This window comes from Sciurus vulgaris (assembly GCF_902686455.1).
Source record: "Sciurus vulgaris genome assembly, chromosome: 4".
Classification (NCBI taxonomy): domain Eukaryota; kingdom Metazoa; phylum Chordata; class Mammalia; order Rodentia; family Sciuridae; genus Sciurus; species Sciurus vulgaris.
Window position 1 is genome coordinate 35,473,056 of NC_136464.1, and position 26,716 is coordinate 35,499,771.

A 26,716-nucleotide genomic window follows, 5' to 3' on the forward strand; every position below is an offset into this window, starting at 1 on the left:
CACCTCCCATGTCGTATTAACTCCTGACATGGGCCCTCAAGCCTTGAATACTGGAATTTTTGGCCCATTGCCCTCAGGTTATTTTGGCTTAATTTTAGGAAGAAGTAGTTCTACCATGAAAGGTTTACAAGTACTCCCAGGAGTTGTAGATCAAGATTTCTTGGGAGAAATTAAGATCATAGCTAAAACAGATAACAACGTTATTACTGTTACTCAGGGAGAAAGAATAGCACAGCTGATACTGTTACCATTAGTTCCAACCAAACACCCAGTTCAAAATCCTAGGAGAGGAAATGGAAGTTTTGGATCCTCTAATGTATATTGGGTACAACACATAACTGATCAAAAACCTTCTTTGACCTTATGGCTAGATGGCAAGTCCTTTACAGGTCTAATAGATACAGGAGCAGATGTGACCATAATTAAACAAGAGGATTGGCCTTCTTCTTGGCCTACCACAGAAACTATGACTAATCTTAGGGGTATTGGTCAAAGTACAAATCCAAAGCAGAGTTCTAAATACCTCACTTGGAGAGACAAAGAAAACAACACAGGTCTCATTAAGCCTTATATCATACCTCATTTGCCTGTTAATTTGTGGGGAAGAGACCTATTATCTCAGATGAAAGTAATCATGTGCAGCCCCAATGAAACGGTTGCTGCCCAAATGCTATCTCAGGGATATACACCAGGAAAAGGGCTAGGAAAGGCCAAAAATGGTATTTTACATCCCATTCCCAATGTAGGACAGATAGACAGAAAAGGCTTGGGAAATTTTTGATTTCGGCCATTGACATGCCTGCACCCCAACTGTGTGCAGATCCAATAACTTGGAAATCAGATGAACCAGTTTGGGTTGATCAATGGCCGCTAACTTCTGAAAAACTTGAAGCTGCTCGAATGTTAGTGCAGGAACAGCTAACAGCCGGACATATCATAGAGACTAATTCCCCTTGGAATACTCCTATATTTGTAATTAAGAAAAAATCTGGTAAATGGAGATTACTACAGGACTTAAGGGCTGTCAATGTCACTATGGTGCTCATGGGAGCCCTGCAACCAGGGCTGCCATCTCCTGTAGCCATCCCTCAAGGATATTTTAAGGTAATTATTGACCTCAAAGACTGTTTTTTTACTATCCCTCTACATGTAGATGATCAAAAAAGATTTGCTTTTAGTCTACCATCAATAAATTTTAGAGAACCTATGAGAAGATATCAGTGGAAGGTATTGCCACAAGGAATGGCTAATAGTCCAACCTTATGCCAAAAGTTTGTTGCTCGTGCCTTACAGCCTATTAGAGATTCTTGGAAACAAATGTATATTATTCATTATATGGATGATATACTCATAGCAGGACAATCAGGAGAACAGGTATTACTATGTCTCACACAACTTAAACAGCAGCTGACTGCAGTAGGACTACAAATTTCTCCAGAAAAAGTTCAGCTACAAGACCCTTATACTTACCTAGGTTTCCTGCTCAATGGGCCTAGGATTATTAATCAAAAGGCAACAATCAGGAGAGATCGTTTAAATACACTTAATGACTTCCAGAAGCTTCTAGGTGATATAAATTGGCTTCGACCATATCTTAAATTAACCACAGGGGAGTTAAAACCATTGTTTGAGATATTAAAAGGAGATCCTAATCCACAATCATCCAGGACTATATCTCCTGATGCATTAGCTGCTCTTAAAAAGGTGGAGGATGCTATTGCAGGTCAATTTGTTACCAATATTGATTATTCTCGTCCCTTAACGCTCATTATATTTAATACTTCCATCACTCCAACTGGTCTTTTCTGGCAAGATAATCCTATTATGTGGATTCATCTTCCTTCCTCACCCAAAAAAGTGCTATTGCCTTATTATGATGCAGTAGCTGATCTGATTATCATGGGGAGAGAAGATTCTAGAAAATATTTTGGAATAGAGCCATATAAGATTATTCAACCCTACACCCGATCTCAGGTCAATTGGCTGTTACAAAATACTGACACCTGGCCTATAGCTTGTGCGTCATTCACAGGTGACATAGATAATCATTATCCACCAAATAAATTGGTTCAGTTTTGCAAACTACATCCTTTTGTGTTCCCTCGTATTATTAGAAGGGAGCCCTTACACAACGCTCTTGTTGTCTTTACTGATGGATCATCCACAGGAACAGCTGCTTACACCTTCCTTGATAGAACTGTCACTTTCCAGACAAAATGTACATCTGCCCAACTTGTTGAATTACAGGCTCTTATTGCAGTTTTATCTGCCTTTCCCAATCAACCCCTTAATATCTACACAGACAGTGCCTACTTAGCACACTCAGTGCCACTCCTTGAAACTGTCTCTCAGATCAGACATGTTTCTAAAACAGCATCACTGTTCCTTCAATGTCAGACACTTATCCATAATAGAGGGGAGCCTTTGTTTATTGGACACATCAGAGCTCACTCTGGCCTTCCGGGGCCATTAGTTAAGGGCAACAGAATTGCTGACACAGCCACCAAAATGGTTGCAGTAGCTTTTTCAGATAATATTAAGCAAGCTCAAGACACTCATAACCTACATCATTTAAATGCCCGCTCTCTTAGGTTACTCTATAAAATCACTAGGGAACAAGCAAGGCAAATAGTAAAAGGCTGTACCATATGTGCTACTCATCTACCAGTTCCACATCTAGGAGTTAATCCTAAAGGCCTTGTTCCTAACATGGTGTGGCAAATGGATGTTACTCATTTTTTAGAGTTTGCTAATCTAAAATATATTCATGTTTGCATAGATACATTTAGTGGATTTATATTGGCTACACTTCAGGCTGGAGAAGCAACGAAACACGTAATTGCCCATCTATTACATTGTTTCTCAGTCTTGGGCATACCTAAACAGATTAAAACAGATAACGGCCCTGGATATACAGCAAAAACCCTCCAAAAATTTTGTGAAAAATTACAAATTCAACATGTCACCGGAATTCCTTATAATCCTCAAGGCCAAGGAATGGTTGAGAGAGCACATCTCTCTCTTAAAACTACTATTGATAAAATAAAAAAGGGGGAATGGTACCCAATCAAGGGTTCTCCCCGTAATATACTCAATCATGCTTTACTCATTCTCAATTTTTTAAAAATGGATGATGATGGGAAATCTGCCGCTGATCGTTTCTGGCACCCGGAATCTCAAAAACATTTTGCCATGGTAAAATGGAAAGATCCATTGGATGGTTCATGGCATGGTCCAGACCCAGTCTTAATCTGGGGTCGAGGTTCAGTCTGCATCTTCTCTCAGAAAGCTGATGCAGCCAGATGGCTGCCAGAGCACCTTGTACGCCAAGTTAATGAAGTTACCTCCTCCAGGGATAAAAATCATCCCTGAGAGTCTTTTCTTTTCCTTCCACAGGAATGAACAAAACATTGCTTCTCTGGATGATGGCTGCCTGTTCACTGCTCTCCTACAGCCATGCAGGGTTTGAGGACCCTGCTAAGGCTCGTGAGTATTTACTGAAGCTCAAAAACAAACCATGAGAAGTGCTGCTTGTATGCCAACAAGTCAGGAATTGTTAAGAACAAGATCAAACAGCTGTAAGAAGACCTAGAAAAACGCCGACGAGCACTGGCTGATAATCCACTGTGGACCGGATTCAGTGGACTCCTTCCCTATCTCCTTCCCTTCTTAGGTCCCCTCCTTTTCTTGCTGCTAGTCATATCTATAGGTCCTTTGATATTCAACAAGATTATGGCTTTCATCAAAGCTCAAATTGAGGCTATTCAGGCAAAACCTATTCAGGTTCATTACCATCGGCTGGAGATGATGGATTGTGATGGTGCAACATTTGATCAATATTAGATCCTAATAGACCATCACCCCTGTGCGCTGAACTGGTCAGCCAATGACGGGTAAGATTCGTGGGAGCGCATACCAACCTAAGACAGGAAATGAGGGCAAGAGCCTCATTATCCAATGACGGGTAAGGATGCTGCTCTGGCACGGACAACCTAAGACAGGCGCAGTTCCCGAGGGATTGTCACTCCAGCTCTATAAAATAAAAAAGGGGGACCTGTCCGGAGCCGGCAGGTCACGCGCCCTGCCTTGCCTCAAGGTCAGGCGCTTTGACTCATGGTCACGCCCCCTGCCGTGCCTCATGCTGAGCTAAGATGGCGCCTGCCAGATGCTGGCGGGGCGTGCCATTACCTGTTTACACACCTGTCAGACTATACCAGGTGCATCACACTAGATTGCATGGTGCTTCATGATTGGACAATTACACTTCCTTATTGGAGTTCTGGCGCGAGACTAGTCTTGCCTTCGCGCGCTTTACTCTGATTGGTTTCTGTACTTTATATTAACTGTGTTAATTCTTCTAATAAACGAGACTTGATCAGGCTTTTGTCTTGTCTCCATTTCTCGTGTCTCTTGTCTCTTTCAATCCCAGCAGCCCCCTCCAGGTACCCGTTGATGTCCTGCAGGCCGGGGCAGCTCTGATGGATGATTGGAAGAATTTTCTACTAAGATGTCAAAATATGAAGGTCTTTACTCCACAGTTCTTCTGTCTCTCAAGAGAACATAACTTGCCTGAAGCTGAAGAAAGAGCTCAGATTCTCCAAAATCAAGGAGTGGACTTTACCAAAGTTCCCTTTCAGCCCCACACCTCAGTCTTTCTTTGCCACTACGTAAGGTCCCTCAGTGAATGGTTTCTCACGTTCAGTATGTTCCCTTGCAGTTCTGCTCCTGCAAGGAAAAATCTGTCACCTGAGGAGTGGAGATGTGGAAGGAATGGTTTGATGCTATTACCTGACAAGTGAGTTGCCTGGCCAGGAAAGCCTCCCTTTTCAACCTCACTCTCTCCCTTCATTGCCACTTGTTATTTCCAAACAAGAACTTTGAGGAAATTGTAACAACACAGCTTGCTTTCATTCCTTCATAAATCTTCCTCTATGGATCTTCAGACCATCCTCCCTGCAGATTCAAACACTACCTTTGAATCTGCCTCTGTGCTTCAGAAACATGGTGAAGATTATTAACTGTTTACTATTCCCTTCTTCTCTTGCTTTAAAGAGAGTAATTCTAACAAATAATTATGGTGTCATCATTTTAGTGTAATCCTGGCACAGACTCAAAAAAGTATGATTGTTGCTTCTGCATAACCAAAATCCATTTAAAGGTACTTTTTAAAGTAATGTTCATAATAGGGAAAATCTTTGACCACACCTCAAGAAAGGTTCTCACTCCATCAAACACAAGATTTATGGAAGCACTCTGTTCAATCCCAAATGAAAACACCTTTCTCATTGTGTACATTTATAGATTACTTCCAAGTGAGAAATTATCACAGGCAGCTTCACTACATTAATCTTGGATTTTCACATAGACTTAAGAAGGAGTTTCCTTTTCCCTACCCCAGAAATAGATTAACAGAATGAGCAGAGGAGTCTTCAAGTCATTATTTGCTAAACTAAGTGGTCTTGTGGGGATACAAGGAGGCATTCCCATGCCACTGTGTGCTGGTTCTGACACCCAAAAGTCACCTCCCGTGAAATGCAGACACTGCGCCAGCGTTCCACTGCCTCTCCTACTGCCACGCTCTCTTCACTTTCTCAGTCCTCCTGATTACATCTGGTGGCAGGGAACACTAAACAGTGAAGCTTCCCTAAGACAATTAAGATGAGGACCAGCCAAGCAGCATCTTCCCAACATCTCTCTAAATCCACGTGCTCATCCTCTGTGCTCATACCTGTGACCTGTGGGTGCTTCAGCAGGAGCAGGAGGGCATATCTCAGAGTTGTGCTTGTTGTCTCTGTGCCAGCACCAAACAAATCAGTCGTAGTAACCACCAAATTTTCACGCATATACTCCAGTGCTTGATTGTCCTTTTCCTGGGAACGATTTGATTCACAAGTCATTTGCCAGTATTGAGAACAGGGTGATATCTGTGCAGCTAACTGTCTTAATCACCAGGATGCAGGCAGTTGCGACTGCACCCTCAAGAGCCAATACAGCACAAACAGGACTGCTGGGCCCTGTGCTTATTGAGGTTGTTAAGAGATATTTGTCTGAGGAATGTGCAGCTGCCTAGAAACCTTATCTATCAAGGACAGGGGGGCTTAACACCAACTCATCTCCTGCATAATTCACCCCTTCCCTCTTCCCTTCTTCCTCTAGGACTGTTCAGTTCTGGTGGGACCCAATGAGAATCAAATAGATTGGTAGGACCCAACCAGAGGAGGACTAATGTTTAGCTGTTCAAATGTTAACCAATAACGTACAGGTCTTTGTGTGTGAATGCTTGGAAATCTCTTAAATAGAGGGCTTTCTCGCCCCTCGGGGCCGATCCCTCTCCCCAGCCATTGTATAGGTCTGAGGGGCTGGTTGTGGTCCAGACTCGAGCTTGCTTTAATAAAACCTCATTGTGTGATTTGCATTACCATGTGTTCACTTTGACTCTCCAGGGATTAGTCGGAATGGGACCCTAACACCAGTTGATGTAATTACAGTGGATCCAAAATAACACATAATGTTGTAAAGTAGACCAACACAGACCCTGGAGCAGGCAGTACTACAAGCATTAACTTGGCAGAGGCAACATATCCCTTGACTCAAACTTCACTTCCTACCCCCATTTCCTGCCTGCCTAACCTTTCCTTTCATGAGACTTCTTCCAGCGTGATGAGCTTTGTAGCATGTTTCCTGTCCCCAAACAGAAGGAGCATGTAGGGTGGCTCTCACCCTGGACATGAAGGTTTAATCATATAAGAGAAAGCCCCTATCTTACATAGGGAGTCAAAAATGGAAGGCCTAGATAATAATGAAATACAAAGTAAAACAAAATGCAGAGTGAAAAAACAACATAACTCTATTAACCCAACAAGGGTCCACCATGACATGACTTGCATTTGAGATAGGTAAACTATTTGTTTAAATAATTATTAAGTAGATTTCCTCATATTTGTAGATAAACACAATTTTATTGAGAGAAATAGGTGAATGAGTTCTATACATCATGGTTCATGTTATGTGTCTGAACAGGAGTTTGCAGTTCTCTTCTGTCAAAAACTGAAATGCTCTCAACAGTACCCACAATGCCAAAGAAGCATAAACTAGGAAAGAGCCACCATGGCAGCAATCCAAGAACTTATCCCAGGGACAGAGAACAGGTTCACCAAGACAGGATGGGCCAGCACTATTGTAACATGCAAGGAAACAACAGATATCATGGTCTAGGAAACAAGAGTAGCAAGGCATTAATTCAAATGACCATAAATCATGAAGACAGGAAGTTGAGTCATTGTCCAAATGGGATATATGAGAGAGAGGGGTAGTGAGATGCCAAGGATAAAGTTTTGGACTGAAAAGACCATGTGAAAATGAATTGAAAACATCATAGCTGATTAAATAAGTAAAGGGGATCATTGTTGTAAAACAAAATAAAATACATTATTTGAAAGCTAGTTCCAGGGCCAGCATGGTGCATTCATAGTCTTTTTGTGACCTGCGTAATGCATCGCATATGTACTTAACACCACCAAAATAAACTAATCTCTTTCAACACACATACTGACAAAACAAGCAAAGTATATATCTTGGAAATATCTACTTCATATTTTTTCAGAGCTTCTCTAGTAAAAGTTGATGATGTAAGCCTCAAGTCAACAGTCATAAACCAATATTAACCAGTGCATTCATAAACTAATGTTAAAGTTTCCATTTTCCAAAATGAATTTGGAGATATACTCATTATAGGTACATATCCAAACATCATTAGGCTAGTCTCTACAAATCATGTAGAATTAAAAAAAAAAAAAAAAAAACACTAAAGAAATGGGCACACATTCCATGTTATACAATCAAATATTAACCTTGCTATGGTAGCATTACTTGAGTGATGTCACAAACATGATAGATCAGAACATTCAGGAATTGGCAATTCCACCAAAGCAACTGTCAACCTCACATAATCCATTTAAAGAAACTTCTAGGGGGCTATGGAGTCTATGCAGAGACCCTCACCATCCAGGCAGTAGTTGATAGAGAAAGTGTCTGACATTACAGTGAATTTGCCTTTCACATAGAAGTTGACACTCCCTGTACCCCAGGTCTGGGCCAAACAGTTGTGGGCATAGTGTAGTGTGTTTTGGTACAGCCTGCCAGTCCCTCACCAAAACTAGGAACAGGTCCCTTCAAAAGTCAGTGCTGTGTCTTTTGATTGCTGATGGTCCACACACCGCCTGGCCACTTGCTACGATCTTTATGGGCTCACATAACATCCCCACTGGCAGCAAATGAGGAACTTAAACAAACAATGACTCTCTCTTGTTTCCTTCTTGGATTGTGGGATTTGAAATCACCATCATCCTCATTTTGCTGCTTCTGATGTAACAGAAATTTAAGTGATTCATGCGGGTGTTTTCCAGGTTCTCTTGGCATTCATTGATCATTTTACAACCATTCATTTAAATTGTTTATCCAATATTTCATCCACTTCAATATCTTTGGGGCCAGTTGCGGGTGAATTCTGAACTTCATGAGCTGTGTGTTACCTTGTATTTTCATATTTCTTCTATTCCCATGTTGAGTTTTATGCATCTTATCATGTAGATTTATTTTCCACTCTTATGTGTAGACCTTTTTAAAGCACAGGCTTCTCTTGCCCAAGTATCATAGAATTCTCTAGATTGAGACCCCCTCATAGTTGTTATATCCACAGTTTTTATGTTAATTCTCTGGTTTTGCTGTAGCAATGAATTGCCGTGAGTGGGACCTAAAGGCCCACCCCTAACCATTCCTACTACTGGTTTTTCTCTTCTACTTCTTGTATCAAAGTATGCATAAATTTGGGGTTATTTTGTGTGGAGAGCAAGGCAGTTTTAGTTCAGCAGCAGAATTTCTACCCCATGAATTTCTACTTCCCTGTGGATTCCCATCATCTGACATTAAAGAAGTAAACAAATGATAGCAACAATCAAAGTAGAAAATGGCAGTAGTAAAATGAATGCCTAGTGCCTCTGTGTAGAGTAAATGACACTGAAGACAGAATCTCAGAGCTGAAAGAAAGAATGGTTGGTTTATAAAATTCAGACACTGTTAATGAAAAGAAAATAAGTAACCATGACCAGAATACAAAAACCCTGGGTCAACACTAAAAAAGAAATTTAAGAATTATTAGAATTGAACAGGAATGGAAAATGCAGGCTAATGGAATAGAGAGCCTTTCAGGTAAATAAGAACAGAATTTTTTCCAAATTCAGAGAACAAGATAGCCATCAAGATACGGGATGCATTCAGAAACCAAAATATCCAAGATCAAAAAAGAAACTCCACAAAACATTGTCGTGAAAATAACCATACAGAACAAGGATAGAATTTTTAAACACTCAAGAAAAAAATACCATCTCACATATAGAAGGAAGGAAATCAGAATTACTTTCAATGTCCGAGCCCACACTCTAAAATACAGAAGGGCTTGGAATGATGTATTTCAAGAGCCTACAAGAAAATAACTGTTAACCAATATTATTACAGTCAGCAAAGCTATCCTGCAGAATTTTACCACAACAAAACCTTCCAAGATAATGAGAAACTAAAAAAATTTAATGACTACTAGGTTGGCACTACAGAAAACACTGAAAGAAATATTTCACACAAAAAAAAAATCAAAAACAAACCCAAGAGCTCACAAATGAACAAATTTCATTTGAAGAGTAGCTAAACAAATGAGGAAAAGGACCAAATTAAACATTAGAAATAAAGCAAAATGCCAGTAATGAGTAAACAAATCTATATATAATATTGAATGGAAATGGTCTCAACTCCCCAAATTAAAACACACAGGCTGCCAGAATTGATTAAAAAGCAAGATCCAACAATAGATGGTTTGTAAGAGATTCACCTTACAGGCAAAGACATCCACAGGCTGAATGTGAAAGGATGAAAACTACATACCATGCAAACAGAACCTGAAAACATGCAAGAATAGCTATTCTCATATCCAACAAAACAGACTGCAAGACAAAATTAGTCACAAGAGACAAAGAAATTCACTTCATACTGGTAACAAGAACCATCCGACAAGAAGACATAATGATAGTAAATATGTATGGCCCAAACATTGCTGCAACTATTACATAAAACAGACACTATTCAAGTTGAATTCTCATATGAAAACCTATAAAATAATACTGTGTGATTTCAACATGCCTCTCACCAATAAATAGATCATTCAGACATAAACTCAGTAATGACTGTTTTGGCCTAAAAGTATTATGAATCCAATGACTTTAACAGACATTTATAGAATATTTCATCCAACAATAGTACTACTCACTTTCTTCTCAGTGACTCATGAACCTTCTTCAAAATAGACCATATTTTGGCACAAACCAACTCTGATCCTGCATCTTATCACATCATAATGTAATAAAATTAGAAATAAACACCAAAAATACCTACATAAACTATATAAACACAGGAAGACAGAACAACATACATTTGAGTGATGAATGTGTGACAGAAGAAATCAGTAAATACATTTTGAAAAATTATTAGAATCACATTAGAAGAGTGATACAACATATCAGAACATCTGGGACACCACAAAGGTGATTCTAAGAGCAATGTTTATAGCTGTGTGTTTTAGTCAGCTATTTTGCTGCTGTGACTAAATGATCTGAACAGCACAATAGTAGAAAAGAAAAGGTTTATTGGAGGGTTCATGGTTTCAGGGTTCTTTGTCCATTGAAAGCCGATTCCATTACTTGGGGCTGGGGTGTGGCAGAACATCATGGTGGAAGAGGGTGGCAGAGGGAAGCAGCTTGCATTAGCAGAAAGCAGAGAAAGAGAGAGAGACTTCACTCTCCAGATACAAAATATATATCCCATAGCCACATCCCAATTTCCACCTCTTCCAGTTACACCCTACCACTTCAATTAATCCCATCTGGGATTAATTCATTGATTGGATTAAGACTCTTACAACCAAGCCATTTCTCCTCTGAACCTTCCTGCATTGTCTCACAATGGGGGACACCTCACATCCAAACCATAACACTCTGAGTACCTACATTAAAAAATCAGAAAAATTCTAAATAAAACACCTGATGATGTATCTTGAGGCCCCTGAAAAACAAGAACAAACCAATTCTAAAACCTCTTGAAGAAAAACATAATTAAGAGATCAGAGTCAAAATCAATGCAATTCATTTTTTATTTGTTCTTTTTAGAATACATGACAGAAGAATTCATTCTCATATAATTATACAAGAATGGAATATATCTCATCTACTTTGGATTCCATTCTTATGGATGTACATGATGGTGGGATCTACTCTGTTGTTTTCACATATATGTACATGGGAAAATTATGGCAGATTCATTTCACTGCCTTTCCTTTTCCTATCCCCCCTCCCTTCCCTCATCCCCCATTGTCCAATCTACTGAACTTTTATTCTTCCCCTTACCTCCCACATTTTAGAATTTAAAAAATGCAAAGGACAAATGAACAAATAGCTGGTTCTATCAAAACATGAACAAGATTGACAAGCCCCCAGCCGAAGTAATCAAAAGAAAAAAAAGATCCAAATTAAAATTAGAGATGAAAAAGGAGAAAGAATCATAGACCTCACAGAAATCTAGAAGAACATTAGAGAGTACTTTGAAACTTATACTTCAAAAAATTGTGAAACCTAGAAGAAATGGATACATTTTTAGAGTCCATGACCTGCTGAAATTGAATCAAAAAAACACAATAAACCTGAACAGATCAATAACTAGCAATGAGACTGGAGAAGTAATAAAAAGACTTCCCACAAAGAAAAGCTCAGGACCAGATAGAATCTCAGTCAAATTCTAGATCTTTAAAGAACTAATGCCAATGTTCTGCAAATTATTCCATGAAATAGAAAATGATGGAATACTTCCAAATTCATTCTATAAAGCCATATCCCTCTCATATCAAAACCACTTAGTAAGATATCAAGAACTACAGACCAATATCCCTGATGAACTTAGATAAAAAAAAATCCTTAGTAATTTATTAGCAAATAAAATTCAACAACATATTAAGAAGATTGCACAACATGACCAAGTTGGTTTTATCCAAGGGATGCAAGGATGGCTTAGCATATGAAATGAATAAATGTAATTCATCATGTAAGTAGAATTAAGGGGAAAAGTCTGAGTCATCTCAATAGATTAAGAAAAAGCCTTGACAAAATTCAGCACACATTTATTATAAAAACACTGAAGAAATGTGGAATAGAAGGAACCTACCTCAACACCATAAAGGCTGTATACAGTAACAAATACAAAGCCAACATCACTGTGAATGGGCAAAACTGAAAGTATTCTTTCACATCTAGAACAAGCCTAGGATGTTCACTACTATCACTCCTGTTCACTATAGCAATAGAAATTCCAGCCAAAACAACTAGACAAGAAAAGGAAGTAAAATCAATAAAAATAGGACGGGATCTAGTTAAATTATTACTGTTGACAAATGATAAGATCCTATATTTTGAAGATCCAGAAAGTTCCACCCAAAGACTGCTAGAGATGATAAACAAAAGTAGCAAAGTGGCAGATTACAAAATAAACATACAAAATTCAACTTTTTTCTTATACATCAATAGCAAATCTTCTGAGAATGAAATCAGGAAAACAATCTCATTCAGAATAAACTCAAAAAAAAGAAAGAAAATCACCTATGAATAAATCTAACAAGGTGGTGAAAGACCTCTACAACAAAAATGACAGAACATTGAAGAAGAAATGAAGAAGACACAAGAGCATGAAAAGACCATGTTCATGGATAGGCAGAATTAACATTGTTAGAATAGCCATTCTATGAAAAACAATATGCAGATTCAACACGATTCCCATCATAATATCAATGGCATTCTTCAAAGATGTAGAAAAAATTGTCCTTAAATTCCTCTGGAAAAACAGAAGACTCAGAATAACTAAAGCAATTGTAAGGAAAAAAAAAAAAAAAAAAAGCTATGCTGGAAGAATCAGAACACCTGACTTCAAAATATACTACAGAGTTATACTAACAAAAACTATTATGGTTTGGATATGTTTTGTCCCCCCAAAATTTCATATGAGAGTTAATGAAAAATTTTTCAGAGCTAAAATGATGACTGGATTAGATTAATCCATTGATTAACTACAGGCAAGTTGGGTGTGACTGGAGGGAGTCAATTGTTGGGTGTGTGACTTTGGGATTTATAGGATGTCCCTGGTGGGCAGAAATTTCTCATTTGCTTCCTGTTTGCCAAGTCCTGTGCTGCTTTTCTCCACCATGATGTGTTGCCTTACCTCCAACCCAAAGCTATGGAGTTGGCTGATCATGGACTGAACATCTGAAACCACTAGGTCAAAATAAACTATTCCTGCTCTACATTGTTCTCCAAAAGTATTTTTGTCACAGTGACAAAAAAGCTGACTGAAACAAACCAGTATTGACAAAAAACAGATGCATATACCAATGGAACAGAATAGAAACAGAAACAAATCCACAGATGCAGTCATCTGATACTTGAAAAAAAGTGCCAAAATCTTACATTAAAGAAAAGACACGTTTTTGTTTTTGTTTTTGTTTTTAACAAATGGTGCTGGTCTGGTCTATCCACACATAGAAGAATGTGACTAGATTCTTATCTCTCACCCTGCACAAAAGCAACTCGAATGGACCAAAGACCTAGAAGTTAGACCAGAAACTCCTAAAAGAAAACATAGGGTCAACATTTCAAGATATAGACATAGGTGGAAAATTTTTATAGGACCCCCTAAAGCTCAGGAATGAATGCCAAGGGTTAATAAATGTGGCTCCACTTCTCAGGGTCTCCTCATGCAACCCACCACCAGCATGGCACACTACATCTCCAAGAAGATTATGGTGATCCATTCACCAAGGACTTTACAGACTTGACATTATTGAAGACTCAACAAAAGACTCCAACAGTGATTCATAAACATTACCAAATTCATCACATTAGACATTTTTATATGAGAGAAGTCAAATTTACTCGGCAGAATTACCATGACAGACTCTCACAGATTGTAACAAATTTTCCCAAATTGGATGATACCCATCCATTTCATGCTGATTTGATGAATATTCTCTATGACAAGGATCATTACAAGTTGGCTCTAGGACACATTCATACCACCAAAAATTTAGTGGACCAAGTTGCTAAAGAATACTTGGGGTTTAGGAAATATGGAGATTCTCTCTGCCGCTGTAAGCAGCTGAAGTGTGCTGCCCTCAGGCGAATGAGCACCATTATCAAGTGACAGATGCAGAGTGTGGAATATTTGGAATGAGTGCATCAGCATTTATCCCACTTGCCAACCATTGACCCAAATACAAGGACTCTGCTTTGTGTGGGTACCCAAATGTTGGGAAATTCAGCTTCATCAATAAGGTGACAAGAGCAGATGTGGACATTCAGCCCTATGCATTTACCACCAAGTCTCTGTTTGTGGGAAACATGGATTATAAGTATCTGTGGTGGCAGGTTGTAGATACTCCAGGGACTTTGGATCATCCTCTGGAGGATCAGAACACCATCAAAATGCAGGCTATCACAGCCCTGCCTGACTTTCACACTGTGGTTCCATATGTCATGGACTTGTCTGAACAGTGTGGACACAGGCTGAAAGAGCAATTAGAACTCTTCCAGAATATCAGACCTCTCTTTATCAATAAGCCTCTTATAGTCATAGCAAACAAATCTGATGTGAAATGAATAGCTGAACTTTCTGAAGATGATCCGAAAATATTTGTAGACTTGAAGGCCGAAGGATTCCCTGTAATACAGACCAGCAACCTGACTGAGGAAGGTGTCATTAAAGTTAAAATAGAGGCTTGTTATAGGCTTTTGGCTCACCGAGTGGAAATAAAAATGAAAAGAAATAAGTGAATGAGGTGCTGAACAGGTTGTACTTAGCTGTACCACACAAGAGAGATGATAAGGAGTGGGCCCCTTTCCTCCCAGAAGGAGTAGTGGCATGCAGGAAGAAAATGGAAATTGGGGAACCCAAGAAGAAAAGGAAACAAGATCTTGAGCTGGAAATGGGAGTTGATTATATTTTGGATCTTCAAAAATACTGGGATTTGAAGAAAGAAGATGGGGGGACTAGAGGGTGACTGCATTTCATGTTGCTCCAGGACTCAGGATTCAAAAGAGGGGATATTGAGAGACTTGGGACCAACTCAAAGCAGCCGGGTGAGTCTCTCCCGTTGGGGAGGCGTCCCGGATGGGGCGGTAGTCCCGGAACGCAGGGAACTTTGTGAAGTAGAGCTGCCGGCAAGACACCCCTCCCCCCGCTGGAGCAGTGAACTTGGACAACTGGGAGCATCATAGAGGAGGCCGCTCAGCACAGCGTGGGACTCAGAGCAACCACTGGGGCTCCGGAGGCTGCCCAGGGGAGGAGTGGCGAGGAGAGCTGTGTGGACTCAGAACACCAGGGCCTGCCCTGAGGAGGAGGAGGAGGAGTATGGCCGCTAGGATTCAGAGTGACTGCACCAGAGCTACAGGCGTTTGCCAGAGGACGAGCTACATGGCGAGCTGTTTGGACTCAGACCACTTCTGAACACCGGGGCCTGCCCTGAGGAGTGGGAGGAGGAGGAAGAGGCGTGCGGCAGGTCTCTGGGACTCAGAGCGATTGTACAGGGCCCCAGGTGGCTGCTCAGAGGAGGGGCCGCATAGCCAGGCGATTAGGTGCAGAGCAGGGTCCCAGGATCTAAGAGGCTTCTTGGTGGAAGAGCCCCACAGAGACACACTTAGGGGTGGAGTGAAGGTTCCAGGACTGCGGGCAGATTCTCTGAGGAGGGACAGCCTAAGGAGATTCATCTGCGAAGGGTGAGGCTCCCAGGCCCAGGAGGTAGAGTCGGGCCCCTGGGAACATTGCAGGGAAAGGTAGCCGAGCCCAGGCGGTAGCTGTAAATTGAGGGGAAACACTAGGAGGGGAACTGACCAGCGAGACCTCCCCAACGGGTGAGTCTTCCCTGCCAGGTGAGGTTTCCCCACAAGGACGGTAAAACCAGAGACACAGGCCCAAACAGGCCTTGCCTCAGCCCGCAGCCTAGTTCCCCTTTGGATGACCATTGGTCAACAAGTGGAGGCACTCTGCCCACTAGCAGGGAATATACCCCACCTGAAGGCCTTCACCCATAGAGAGGCAGCTTCCTTGTGGAGCACCGCATTATCAACTTCCTCCAAGACTTCAGCCTACTGAAGGCTAAGAGGGGATATATATAGAAATCCTCAGGGACATTGGAAGTCAATAGAGGAAATCTGCAATATCTCTGCGGTCCACTGATACCTGAACAATATGAGAAAACAAGGAAAGAAAATGCCACAGACAAATCTAGATGTTACATCAATAAAATTCAATGACAGCATGGCAGAAGAAATGACAGAAAGGTAGTTCAGAATGTACATAATTAAAATGATCAGAGAAGCAAACAATGAGATGAAAGAGCAAATGCACGCACTGAAGGAGGAGATGAAAGAGCAAATGCAGGCATTGAATGATCGCACCCATCGATAGTTAAAAGAGCAAATAAAGGAAGCAAAAGATCATTTCAATAAAGAGTCAGAGATATTGAAAAAAAGAAAACAGAAACCCTTGAAATGAAGAAAAAATAAACCAAATTAAGAACTCCGTAGGAAGCATAACCAATAGGATAGAACACCTGGAAGACAGAACCTCAGATGTTGAAGACAAAATATTTAACCTTGAAAACAAAGTTGACCAAACAGAGAAGATAGTAAGAAATCATGAACAGAATCTACAAGAACTATGGGATATCATGAAAAGGCCAAATTTAAGAATTATTGGGATTGAGGAAGGCACAGAGAAACAAGCCAAAGGAATGAACAATCTATTCAATGAAATAATATCAGAAAATTTCCCAAATCTGAAGAATGAAATGGAAAATCAAGTTCAAGAGGCTTATAGGACTCCAAATACACAAAATTACAACAGACCCACACCAAGGCACATTATAATGAAAATACCGAACATACAAAATAAAGACAGAATTTTAAACGCTGTGAGAGAAAAGAACCAAATTACATTCAGAGGGAAACCAATACGGATATCAGCAGATTTTTCAATCCGGACCCTAAGAGGTAGAAGGGCCTGGAACAACATTTACCAAGCCCTGAAAGAAATGGATGCCAACCAAGAATCTTATACCCAGCAAAACTTACCTTCAAATTTGACGATGAAATAAAATCCTTCCATGATAAACAAAAGCTAAAACAATTTACAAAAAGAAAGCCAGCATTACAGAATATTCTCAGCAAAATATTCCATGAGGGAGAGATGAAAAACAAAGAAGCAAATCAGCAAAGGGAGGAATTATCCTACAGGAATTGTCAAATAAAGGAGGAACCAAGTCGTGTCAAAAAAAAACAAATAAAATTTTAAAAATGAGCCAATGACTGGGAATTCAAATCATATCTCAAAAATAACCCTGAATGTTAATGGCCTGAATTCATCAATCAAAAGACATAGACGTGCAGATTGGATTTAAAAGAAAGATCCAACAATATGTTGCCTGCAAGAGACTCACCTCATAGAAAGAGATACCCATAGACTAAAGGTGAAAGGATGGGGAAAAACATACCATGCACATGGACTCAGCAAAAAAGCTGGGGTATCCATCCTCATTTCAGATAATGTGGACTTCAAGCCAAAGTTAGTCAGAAGGGATAAAGAAGGACATTTCATACTGCTTAAGGGAAGCATAAGTCAGAAAGACATAACAATCATAAACATCCATGCCCCAAACAGTGGCTCATCCACGTATGTCAAACAAATCCTTCTCAATTTCAGAAACCAAATAGACCATAACACAATAATACTAGGTGATTTTAACATGCCTCTCTCACCACTGCACAGATCTTCCAAACAAAAATTGAACAAAGAAACCATAGATCTCAATAACACAATCAATAATTTAGACTTAACGTACATTCATAGAATATACCATCCAACCAAGAGCGAATACACTTTCTTCTCAGCAGCACATGGATCCTTCTCTAAAATAGACCATATATTATGCCACAAAGCCAATGTTAGCAAATACAAGAAGATAGAGACACTGCCTTGTGTTCTATCAGATCATAATGGATTGAAGTTAGAAATAAATGAAAGAGTAAAAAACAGAAACTACTCCAACACCTGGAGATTAAACAATATGCTCTTATATGATGAATGGATAACAGAAGATATTAGGAAGGAAATTAAAAAATTCTCAGAGGTAAATGAGAAAAAAAGAAACATCATATCAAAATCTCTGGGACACTATGAAAGCAGTACTTAGAGGGAAATTTATTTCATGGAGCGCATTTAATAAAAGAAGTAAAACTCAACAAATAAACGACCTAACACTACAGCTCAAAGCCCTAGAAAAAGAAGAACAGACCAGCACCAAAAGTAGTAGAAGACAGGAAATAGTTAAACTCAGAGCTGAAATCAATGAAATTGAAACAAAAGAAACAATACAAAAAATTGACAAAATAAATAGTTGGTTCTTCGAAAAAATAAACAAAATTGATAAACCTTTAGCCACACTAACAAAGAGAAGACGAGAGAAAACCCAAATCACTAAAATTCGGAATGAACAAGGAAATATCACGACAGGATTGAAATACAAAACATAATTAGAAGCTATTTTGAAAATCTATACTCCAACAAAATAGAAATTTTCGAAGACATCAACAGGTTTCTAGAGACATATGAATTGCCTAAACTGAACAAGGACATACACAATTTAAATAGACCAATTTCAAGTAATGAAATAGAAGAAGTCATCAAAAGCCTACCAACAAAGAAAAGTCCGGGACCAGATGGGTTCTCAGCCCAGTTCTACAAAACCTTTAAAGAAGAGCTCATTCCAATACTTCTCAAAGTGTTCCATAAAATAGAAGAGGAGGGAACCCTCCCAAACTCATTCTATGAAGCCAATATCACACTGATACCTAAACCAGACAGAGACTCATCAAGGAAAGAAAATTTCACACCAATATCCTTAATGAACATCGATGCAAAAATTCTCAACAAAATTTTAGCAAATCTCATGCAAAAATATATTAAAAAGATAGTGCACCATGATCAAGTGGGTTTCATCCCAGGGATGCAAGGTTGGTTCAACATCAGGAAATCAATAAATGTCACTCACCATATCAATAGCCTTAAAGTCAAGAATCACATGATTATTTCAATAGATGCAGAAAAAGCATTTGATAAAATGCAGCACCCCTTCATGCTCACAACACTAGAAAAAATAGGGATAGTGGGAACATTCCTTAACATTGTAAAGGCCATTTATGCTAAGCCCATGGCTAATATCATTCTAAATGGTGAAAAACTGAAAGCATTCCCCCTAAATACTGGAACAAGGCAGGGATGCCCTCTTTCACCACTTCTATTCAACATCGTTCTTGAGACTCTGGCCAGAGCAATTAGACAAACCAAAGAAATTAAAGGGATACAAATTGGAAAAAAAGAACTCAAACTATCCCTGTTCGCTGATGACATGATTATATATTTAGAGGAACCTGGAAATTCCACCAGAAAACTCTTAGAACTCATAAGTGAATTCAGTAAAATAGCAGGTTACAAGATCAATGCTCATAAATCCAACACATTTTTATACATAAGTGATGAATCTTCAGAAAGAGAAATTAGGAAAACTACCCCATTCACAATAGCCTCAAAATAAATAAAATACTTGGGAATCAATCTCACAAAAGAGGTGAAAGACCTCTACAATGAGAACTACAGAACACTAAAGAAAGAAATTAAAGAACACCTTAGAAGATGGAAAGATCTTCTATGTTCTTGGATAGGAAGAATTAATATTGTCAAAATGGCCATACTACCTAAAGTGCTATACAAAATCAATGCAATTCCAATTAAAATCCCAATGACGTACCTTACAGAAATAGAGCAAGCAATTATGAAATTCAGCTGGAAGAATAAGAAACCAAGAATAGCTAAAGCAATCCTTAGCAGGAAGAGTGAAACAGGGGGTATTGCAATACCAGATCTTCAACTCTAATACAAAGCAATAGTAACAAAAACGGCATGGTATTGGTACCAAAATAGAAAGGTAGATCAATGGTACAGAATAGAGGACACGGACACAAACCCAAATAAATACAATTTTCTCATACTAGACAAAGGGGCCAAAAATATGCAATGGAGAAAAGATAGCCTCTTCAACAAATGGTGCTGGGAGAATTGGAAATCCATATGCAACAGAATGAAACTAAACCCATATCTCTCACCATACACGAAAGTAAACTCAAAATGGATTAAGGACCTTGGAATCAGACAAGGGACCCTGCAGATTATAGAAGAAAAAGTAGGTCCCGATCTTCAACATGTCGGCTTAGGACCAGACTTCCTCAACAGGACTCCCATAGCACAAGAAATAAAAGCAAGAATCAATAACTGGGATAGATTCAAACTAAAAAGCTTTCTCTCAGCAAAGGAAACTATCAGCAATGCGAAGAAAGAGCCTACAGAGTGGGAGAAAATCTTTGCCAATCATACTTCAAATAGAGCACTAATCTCCAGAATCTATAAAGAACTCAAAAAACTCTACTCCAAGAATACAAATAATCCAGTCGACAAATGGGCTAAGGAAATGAATAGACACTTCACAGAAGAAGATCTACAAGCAATCAACAAACATATGGAAAAATGTTCAACATCTCTAGTAATAAGAGAAATGCAAATCAAAACCACCCTAAGATTCCATCTCACCCCAATTAGAATGGCGATTATCAAGAATACAATCAACAACAGGTGTTGGCGAGGATGTGGGGAGAAAGGTACACTCATACATTGCTGGTGGGGCTGCAAATTAGTGCAGCCACTCTGGAAAGCAGTGTGGAGATTCCTTCGAAAACTTGGAATGGAACCACCATTTGACCCAGCTATCCCACTCCTTGGCCTATACCCAAAGGACTTAAAATCAGCATACTACAGAGATACAGCCACATCAATGTTCATAGCTGCTCAATTCACAATAGCCAGACTGTGGAACCAACCTAGATGTCCTTCAATTGATGAATGGATAAAGAAACTGTGGTATATATATACAATGGAATATCACTCAGCCATAAAGAATGATAAAATTATGGCATTTGGAGGCAAATGGATGAAACTGGAGAATATCATGTTGAGATAAGCCAATCTCAAAAAGCCAAAGGACGAATGATATCACTAATAAGTGGATGATGACTCATAATGGGGGGAGGGAAGGGTTAGTGTTAGGGTTAGAGTTAGGGTTAGGGAGGGGGGCAAGTATGGAGGAAGGAAGTACTGCATAGAGGGAAAAGAGGGGTGGGAGGGGTGCAGGGTAGGGAAAAAATAACAGAAAGAATCAAACAACATTACCCTATGTAAATTTATGATTACACAAATGGTATGCCTTTACGCCATGTACAAACAGAGAAACAACATGTATCCCATTTGTTTACAATAAATAAATAAAATACTGGGATTTAATGAATTCATCTGAAAAATAGGATAAGATACCAGAGACCTGGGAAGGCCATAATGTAGCTGATTATATTGATCCTGCATCATGAAGGAACTTGAAGAGTTAGAAAAAGAAGAGCTAAGAACAGCTGCTGGGAGTATGATAGTGAATCTGAAAGTGAACATGAGGAAATAGGGGAAATCACACGGCTGGCAAAACAAATTAGAGAAAAAAAAGAAGTTGAAAATCCTACAACCCAAGGAAAAGGATACACAGGGAGGGACCCAGCATGCCTCGAACTACTAAGAAGTTTCAGGGGACGGTTTTGGAGAATGAGATGCGTAGTCTTGGTGTTGACATGGATGATGCAAACAACGTCCAGCAGGAAGACCAGGCGAGAAGATCTTGGAGTGTCACTAGGAAGAAAAAGCGGGAATCTGCTCCTCCCTCTTCTATAGCCTGTAGTTGGAGTTGCTCTTGAACTGTACGTGAGGTTTCTGGTCTTCGGGAGGTCAAGATGGTGAAGAAAGTCAAGACGATGATGAAGATGCTCAGAAGACAAATCGCTTGGGGAAGAAAGGGGAGGCCAATAGGCATGTGTTTGATATGAAGCCCAAGCACTTACTCTCTGGAAAGAGAGAAGCTGGTAAAAAGGACAGGAGATAGCATCCTTTTCAGTTGATGTGGTTTGGCTAGAATGTTGCTGTTTTCATTTCCTGGTTTCTAATGGTTTGGTTTCATGAAATTGGAATCATGATCTAGTAACTGAAAAGACAGTGGAAATAACTAAAGTGGTTGTTTCTTTCCTGAAAACTGAGTAACCATATGTAGGTGTAGGAAATTTATGTCATTTCATAATACTGTGAATTTTTTGAGTAGATGGTATTTTGCATTCAATGGAGTGTTTGCTTCACAGTCACCACATCAGCTTCAGATGTCAATTTTTCAATAACAAAAAAGAAAAAAAAATCACAAGGCATACAAGGAAACAAGAAGGCATGGCCCATTAAAGTAAAAAAGTAAAAGGATAAAGCCATCCCTCAAAGCCAGTCATAGACAACAGACTTTAAACGAACTGCTACAAAGATTTGCAGAAGTGGAAAGATTTACTGGTGTCATTAGGTGTTTTGATGAAGAAAACACTTTCTTTTGCAAGAGGGAGATTTGGTCCACCACATCTGAAGGGCCCTTATTGTGAAGAAAGCACTCCACTTGGTGAGCACAGACAGAGGCTACGAGCCCTCCTCTGCAAGGTAGGAAGCAGACCCACTTATGAATGTTAGGACCCTGTGCTTAAAATACTCTCAAATCTTTTTCTAGTCTTTTTGTACAATGTATCATTGCAATCTGTCTTCGACTATTTTATCCAAAATAAACCTTCAGAAGAAAAATTTTTTGAAAAAGAACTAATAAATGGGAGGGCATCAAATTTAAAAACTTCTTCACAGCAAAAGAAACAATTGCAAAAATAAAGGGGGAACCTACAAAACAGGAGAAAACATTTGCAAGCTACTTTTATGACAAAGGATTGATATTCAGAATTGGTAAAGAATTCAAAAAGCTTAACACCTAGCATGATAGTCTAAAAAGAACCAAGAAAATTTGAAACATAGAAATAAAAAAAATCAAATGATAATTCACCTTAAAAAACAAAGAAAAACTTAACACTAAAAAATTCAATAACCTGATTAATAAATGAGCAAATGAACTACATACTTCACTAAAGAAGAAATACAGTCAACAAATACTTTCAAAAAAAAATGCTGAACATCATTAGCAATGAGGGAAATGCAAATCAAAACTACTCTGAGATTTCATCTCCAGTTAGAATGGGAGCCATCAAACATACAAACAATAATAAATGCTAGTGAGGATGGATGTGGAGCGAAAGGAACACTTCTACACTGTTGTTGGGAACGTATGCTAGAACAACCTCTATGGAAATCAGTATGGAGATCCTCAAAAGACTAGGAATGGAACAACCATATGACCCAGCTATACTATTCCTTGGTCTTTATCCTGAAGAATTGAAGTCAGTCTACTGTAACGACACGTGCTTATAGCAGCACAAACTTCACATCTGCAATAGCCAAACTATGGAACCAGCCCTGACATCTATAAATGAATGAGTGAATTTTTAAATGTGATATATATACACAATATGGTATGATTTGGACATAGAGAAGAATGAAATTATGCCATTTGCAGAAAAGAGATGGGACTTGCTCACATTATATTAAGCAAAATAAGCCAAACTCAGAAAGTCAATTGTCATGTGTTTTCTGTCATGTGTGAAGGAAAGCTAGATGGGAAAAAGAAAAAAATGTTGTAGTGGGAATCTCATGAAAATGGAAGAAAAATCAGTACAGTAGAGGAATGGGATCAGGGAGGGAAGAGGGTAGGAAAAGGGGGAGTACTGGGGAATGATATTGGCCCAATCATATTGTTACAATATGTGCATGTACAAATATGTAAAAATAAGTGCCACCATAAGTACAACTATAAAGCAACAATAAAAATATGAGAGAAAACAAAAAGCAAAGAACACTAGATAATAAATCAAAGCCATATTAAGAAATAATGATCATTTGTAAAAATAACCACATGGGTAAATAGAAAAATATGGATACTATTTCTATTTAGTTCTTTTAGTTTCTATATTAAATAAATATGCATGAAAAAACAACTGTAAATAAATGGTACTTGGAATTAAAGTACTAATTAAAGATGTAGATTGTGAGCAAGAACAACATAAAAAGAGATGAGTTTGTAAGGGAGCAGACTATCTGTATGCAATTTGAAGCTTAGAATCAACTCAGCTATAACAAATTTACCAAGTTAAGAGAAACCCACATGAGAAATAATAAGAAAAAAAAACATTAAAAACATGGAGAAAAAAAAGAGTAAATTTTAAAGTTTCAATAGAAAAATATTGATCAGTTAAAACTAAGAGATGAGTTCATCAAAAATATGTAACGTTATTGTGCACATGCATATCCATCAATCAATAGAGCTCAATATATACAAGGTAAACATTGACAAATGAACAGAAACTAGAAGAATATACAGTCTTCTCAGGAGAACATAAACCCTTCTATTCTCCAGGAAACTTAGGGCATACACAATTCTCAATTAATTTTAAAATCAAAAAATCATAGGAACTATCTTCTCAGCTCAAAACAGAATGCAACTAGAATTCAAGACAAGAAGGAAAATCTTCCACTATACAAATTGCTCTTCTACAACTAATGGGTTAAAAATGAAATTAATAGGAAAAGCAAATAGTATTGAAATGCCAAAAAAAAATGCAATATAACATAACAATGATTTGAAGCAAAAACCAGTTCTTAGGGAAAATTGGGAGGGTAGAACATAAAATCAAAGAGAAGACAAGAGCTTAAATACAATGTAACTTTTCAACCCCAGGACTAGGAAATAAGAGTAGACTGAATGCAAAGTCCACAGAAAGAATAAATGAAAACCAGACTAAGAAAACAGCTGAACAATGACCCAAGGCAAACACTGCTTCTCAGAAACTGAAGCCAATGTCACAAATCATTAGCTGCACTAAATACAAATAAAGACAAGACAACTAACACTAAATTCAGAAATGATAGCAGGGATGTACTACTCAGAAAAAAAATGGCAACAAGAGATTATCATTAACAATAGCAAATGGGATAATCTGTATAACAGGAAAACTTCCTAGAAACACACAAATCACAATTACTGACTCAAGGTCAAGATGGGAAATGTGAACAATTGCAACAACTAGTTAAAAAGATTTTTGTAATCAAATTCTCCAAAACAGAAAGGTGGAGTCTTATTACTTCACTGGTGAATTCTATCAAAAATCTTTAAATTGTAATATGTCTGCCTATAACATATAGAATCATTCAACCACACAAAAGAGGAAAATGGTGATAAATGCTACAACTTAGATGAGTTTCCAACGCATTATATAGAATGAAAGAACAGGAACTAAAAGGTCACATATGTCAGAAGGTCTTTAACCATGGAGTGGAGAAGAGGGGTGTGTTCATTTCATGCTATGTATGTTTTTGAGAAAAGAAGAGTAGATTTGAACTGGAGACAGACGATGATCACAGAAGACAGTAAATACTTGTAAAAAGCACTAAAGTTAACTTCAAGAGGATTCAATGTATGATAGATGAATTTCTTCCTGATTTTATAAATGACAATTTTCCCTGAACTGATAAGATACAAACTTAGTGCAATCCTTGCCAGAATTCCACACTGGGTCTCTGCTGAAATTGACAATCTCATCTTAAAATTGATGTGCAAATTCAAGGGACTCTGAATTGCCTAACAGTCTTGACACCCAACACCACAGTTGGAGGACTCATATTCCCACTTGAAAACATGAAACACAGGGTTTTTCAAGATGGCGGGCTAGAGGGTGGCTGCATTTCATGTTGCTCCAGGACTCAGGATTCAAAAGAGGGGATATTAAGAGACTTGGGACCAACTCAAAGCCGCCGGTTGAGTCTCTCCTGTTGGGGAAGCGTCCCAGATGGGGCGGTAGTCCCGGAATGCAGAGAACTTTGTGAACTAGAGTTGCCCAATGAGACACCCCACCCCCACTGGAGCAGTGAACTGGGACAACTGGGAGCATTGTAGAGGAGGCCGCTCAGCACAGCGCTTGGACTCGAGCAACCCACCAGGGCTCCGGGCAGCTGCCCAAAGGAGGAGGTGCGTGGCGAGTTGTTTAGACTCAGAGTGACCGCTCCTGAACACCAGGGGGCTGCCCAGAGGAGGAGGTGCCCGGTGAGTTGTTTGGACTCAGAGTGACCGCTCCTGAACACCGAGGGGGCTGCCCAGAAGAGGAGGAGGAGGAGTGCAGCGGGTCGCTTGGGCTCGGAGCAGCCGCACCAGAACTCCGGGAGGCTGCCTGGAGGAGGAGGCGTGCGGCAGGTCCCTTGGATTCAGAGCAACCCCTCCCAAACACTCGGGGGACTGCCCGGAGGAGGAGGAGGAGCGTGGCGGGTCATTTGGACTTGGAGTGACTGCACCAGGGCTATAGGCGGTTAGCGGGAGGAGGAGGCGCGCAGTGAGTTGCTTGGACTCCTAGACTGCACCGGAACAACGGGTGGTAGCCCAGAGGAAAAGGCGTGCAGGCAGATCGCTGGGACTCAGAGTGACTGTACGGGGCTCCAGGTGGCTGCTCAGAGGAGGGGCCGCATAGCCAGGTGATTA

The 26,716-nt window shown here is 39.3% G+C and overlaps 1 protein-coding gene and 1 pseudogene across 2 annotated transcripts in view; one reads left to right on the top strand and one right to left on the bottom strand.

The window, feature by feature from the left end:
• LOC306660044 (cytochrome P450 2C19-like) overlaps positions 1-26,716 on the bottom strand; it is a 68,918-nt gene that overhangs the window by 21,328 nt on the left and 20,874 nt on the right. The window contains exon 6 of the mRNA XM_079138115.1: positions 5,729-5,870. Coding sequence (XP_078994241.1) covers positions 5,729-5,870 — 142 coding nt within the window. The remainder of the gene's footprint in view (positions 1-5,728; positions 5,871-26,716) is intronic.
• The window catches only part of LOC306660059 (GTP-binding protein 4-like), a 57,393-nt pseudogene continuing 41,637 nt past the window's right edge, over positions 10,961-26,716 (top strand). Inside the window, exons 1-2 of the transcript XR_013766626.1 lie at positions 10,961-15,135; positions 21,546-25,504. The product of XR_013766626.1 is annotated as a GTP-binding protein 4-like (transcript). The remainder of the gene's footprint in view (positions 15,136-21,545; positions 25,505-26,716) is intronic.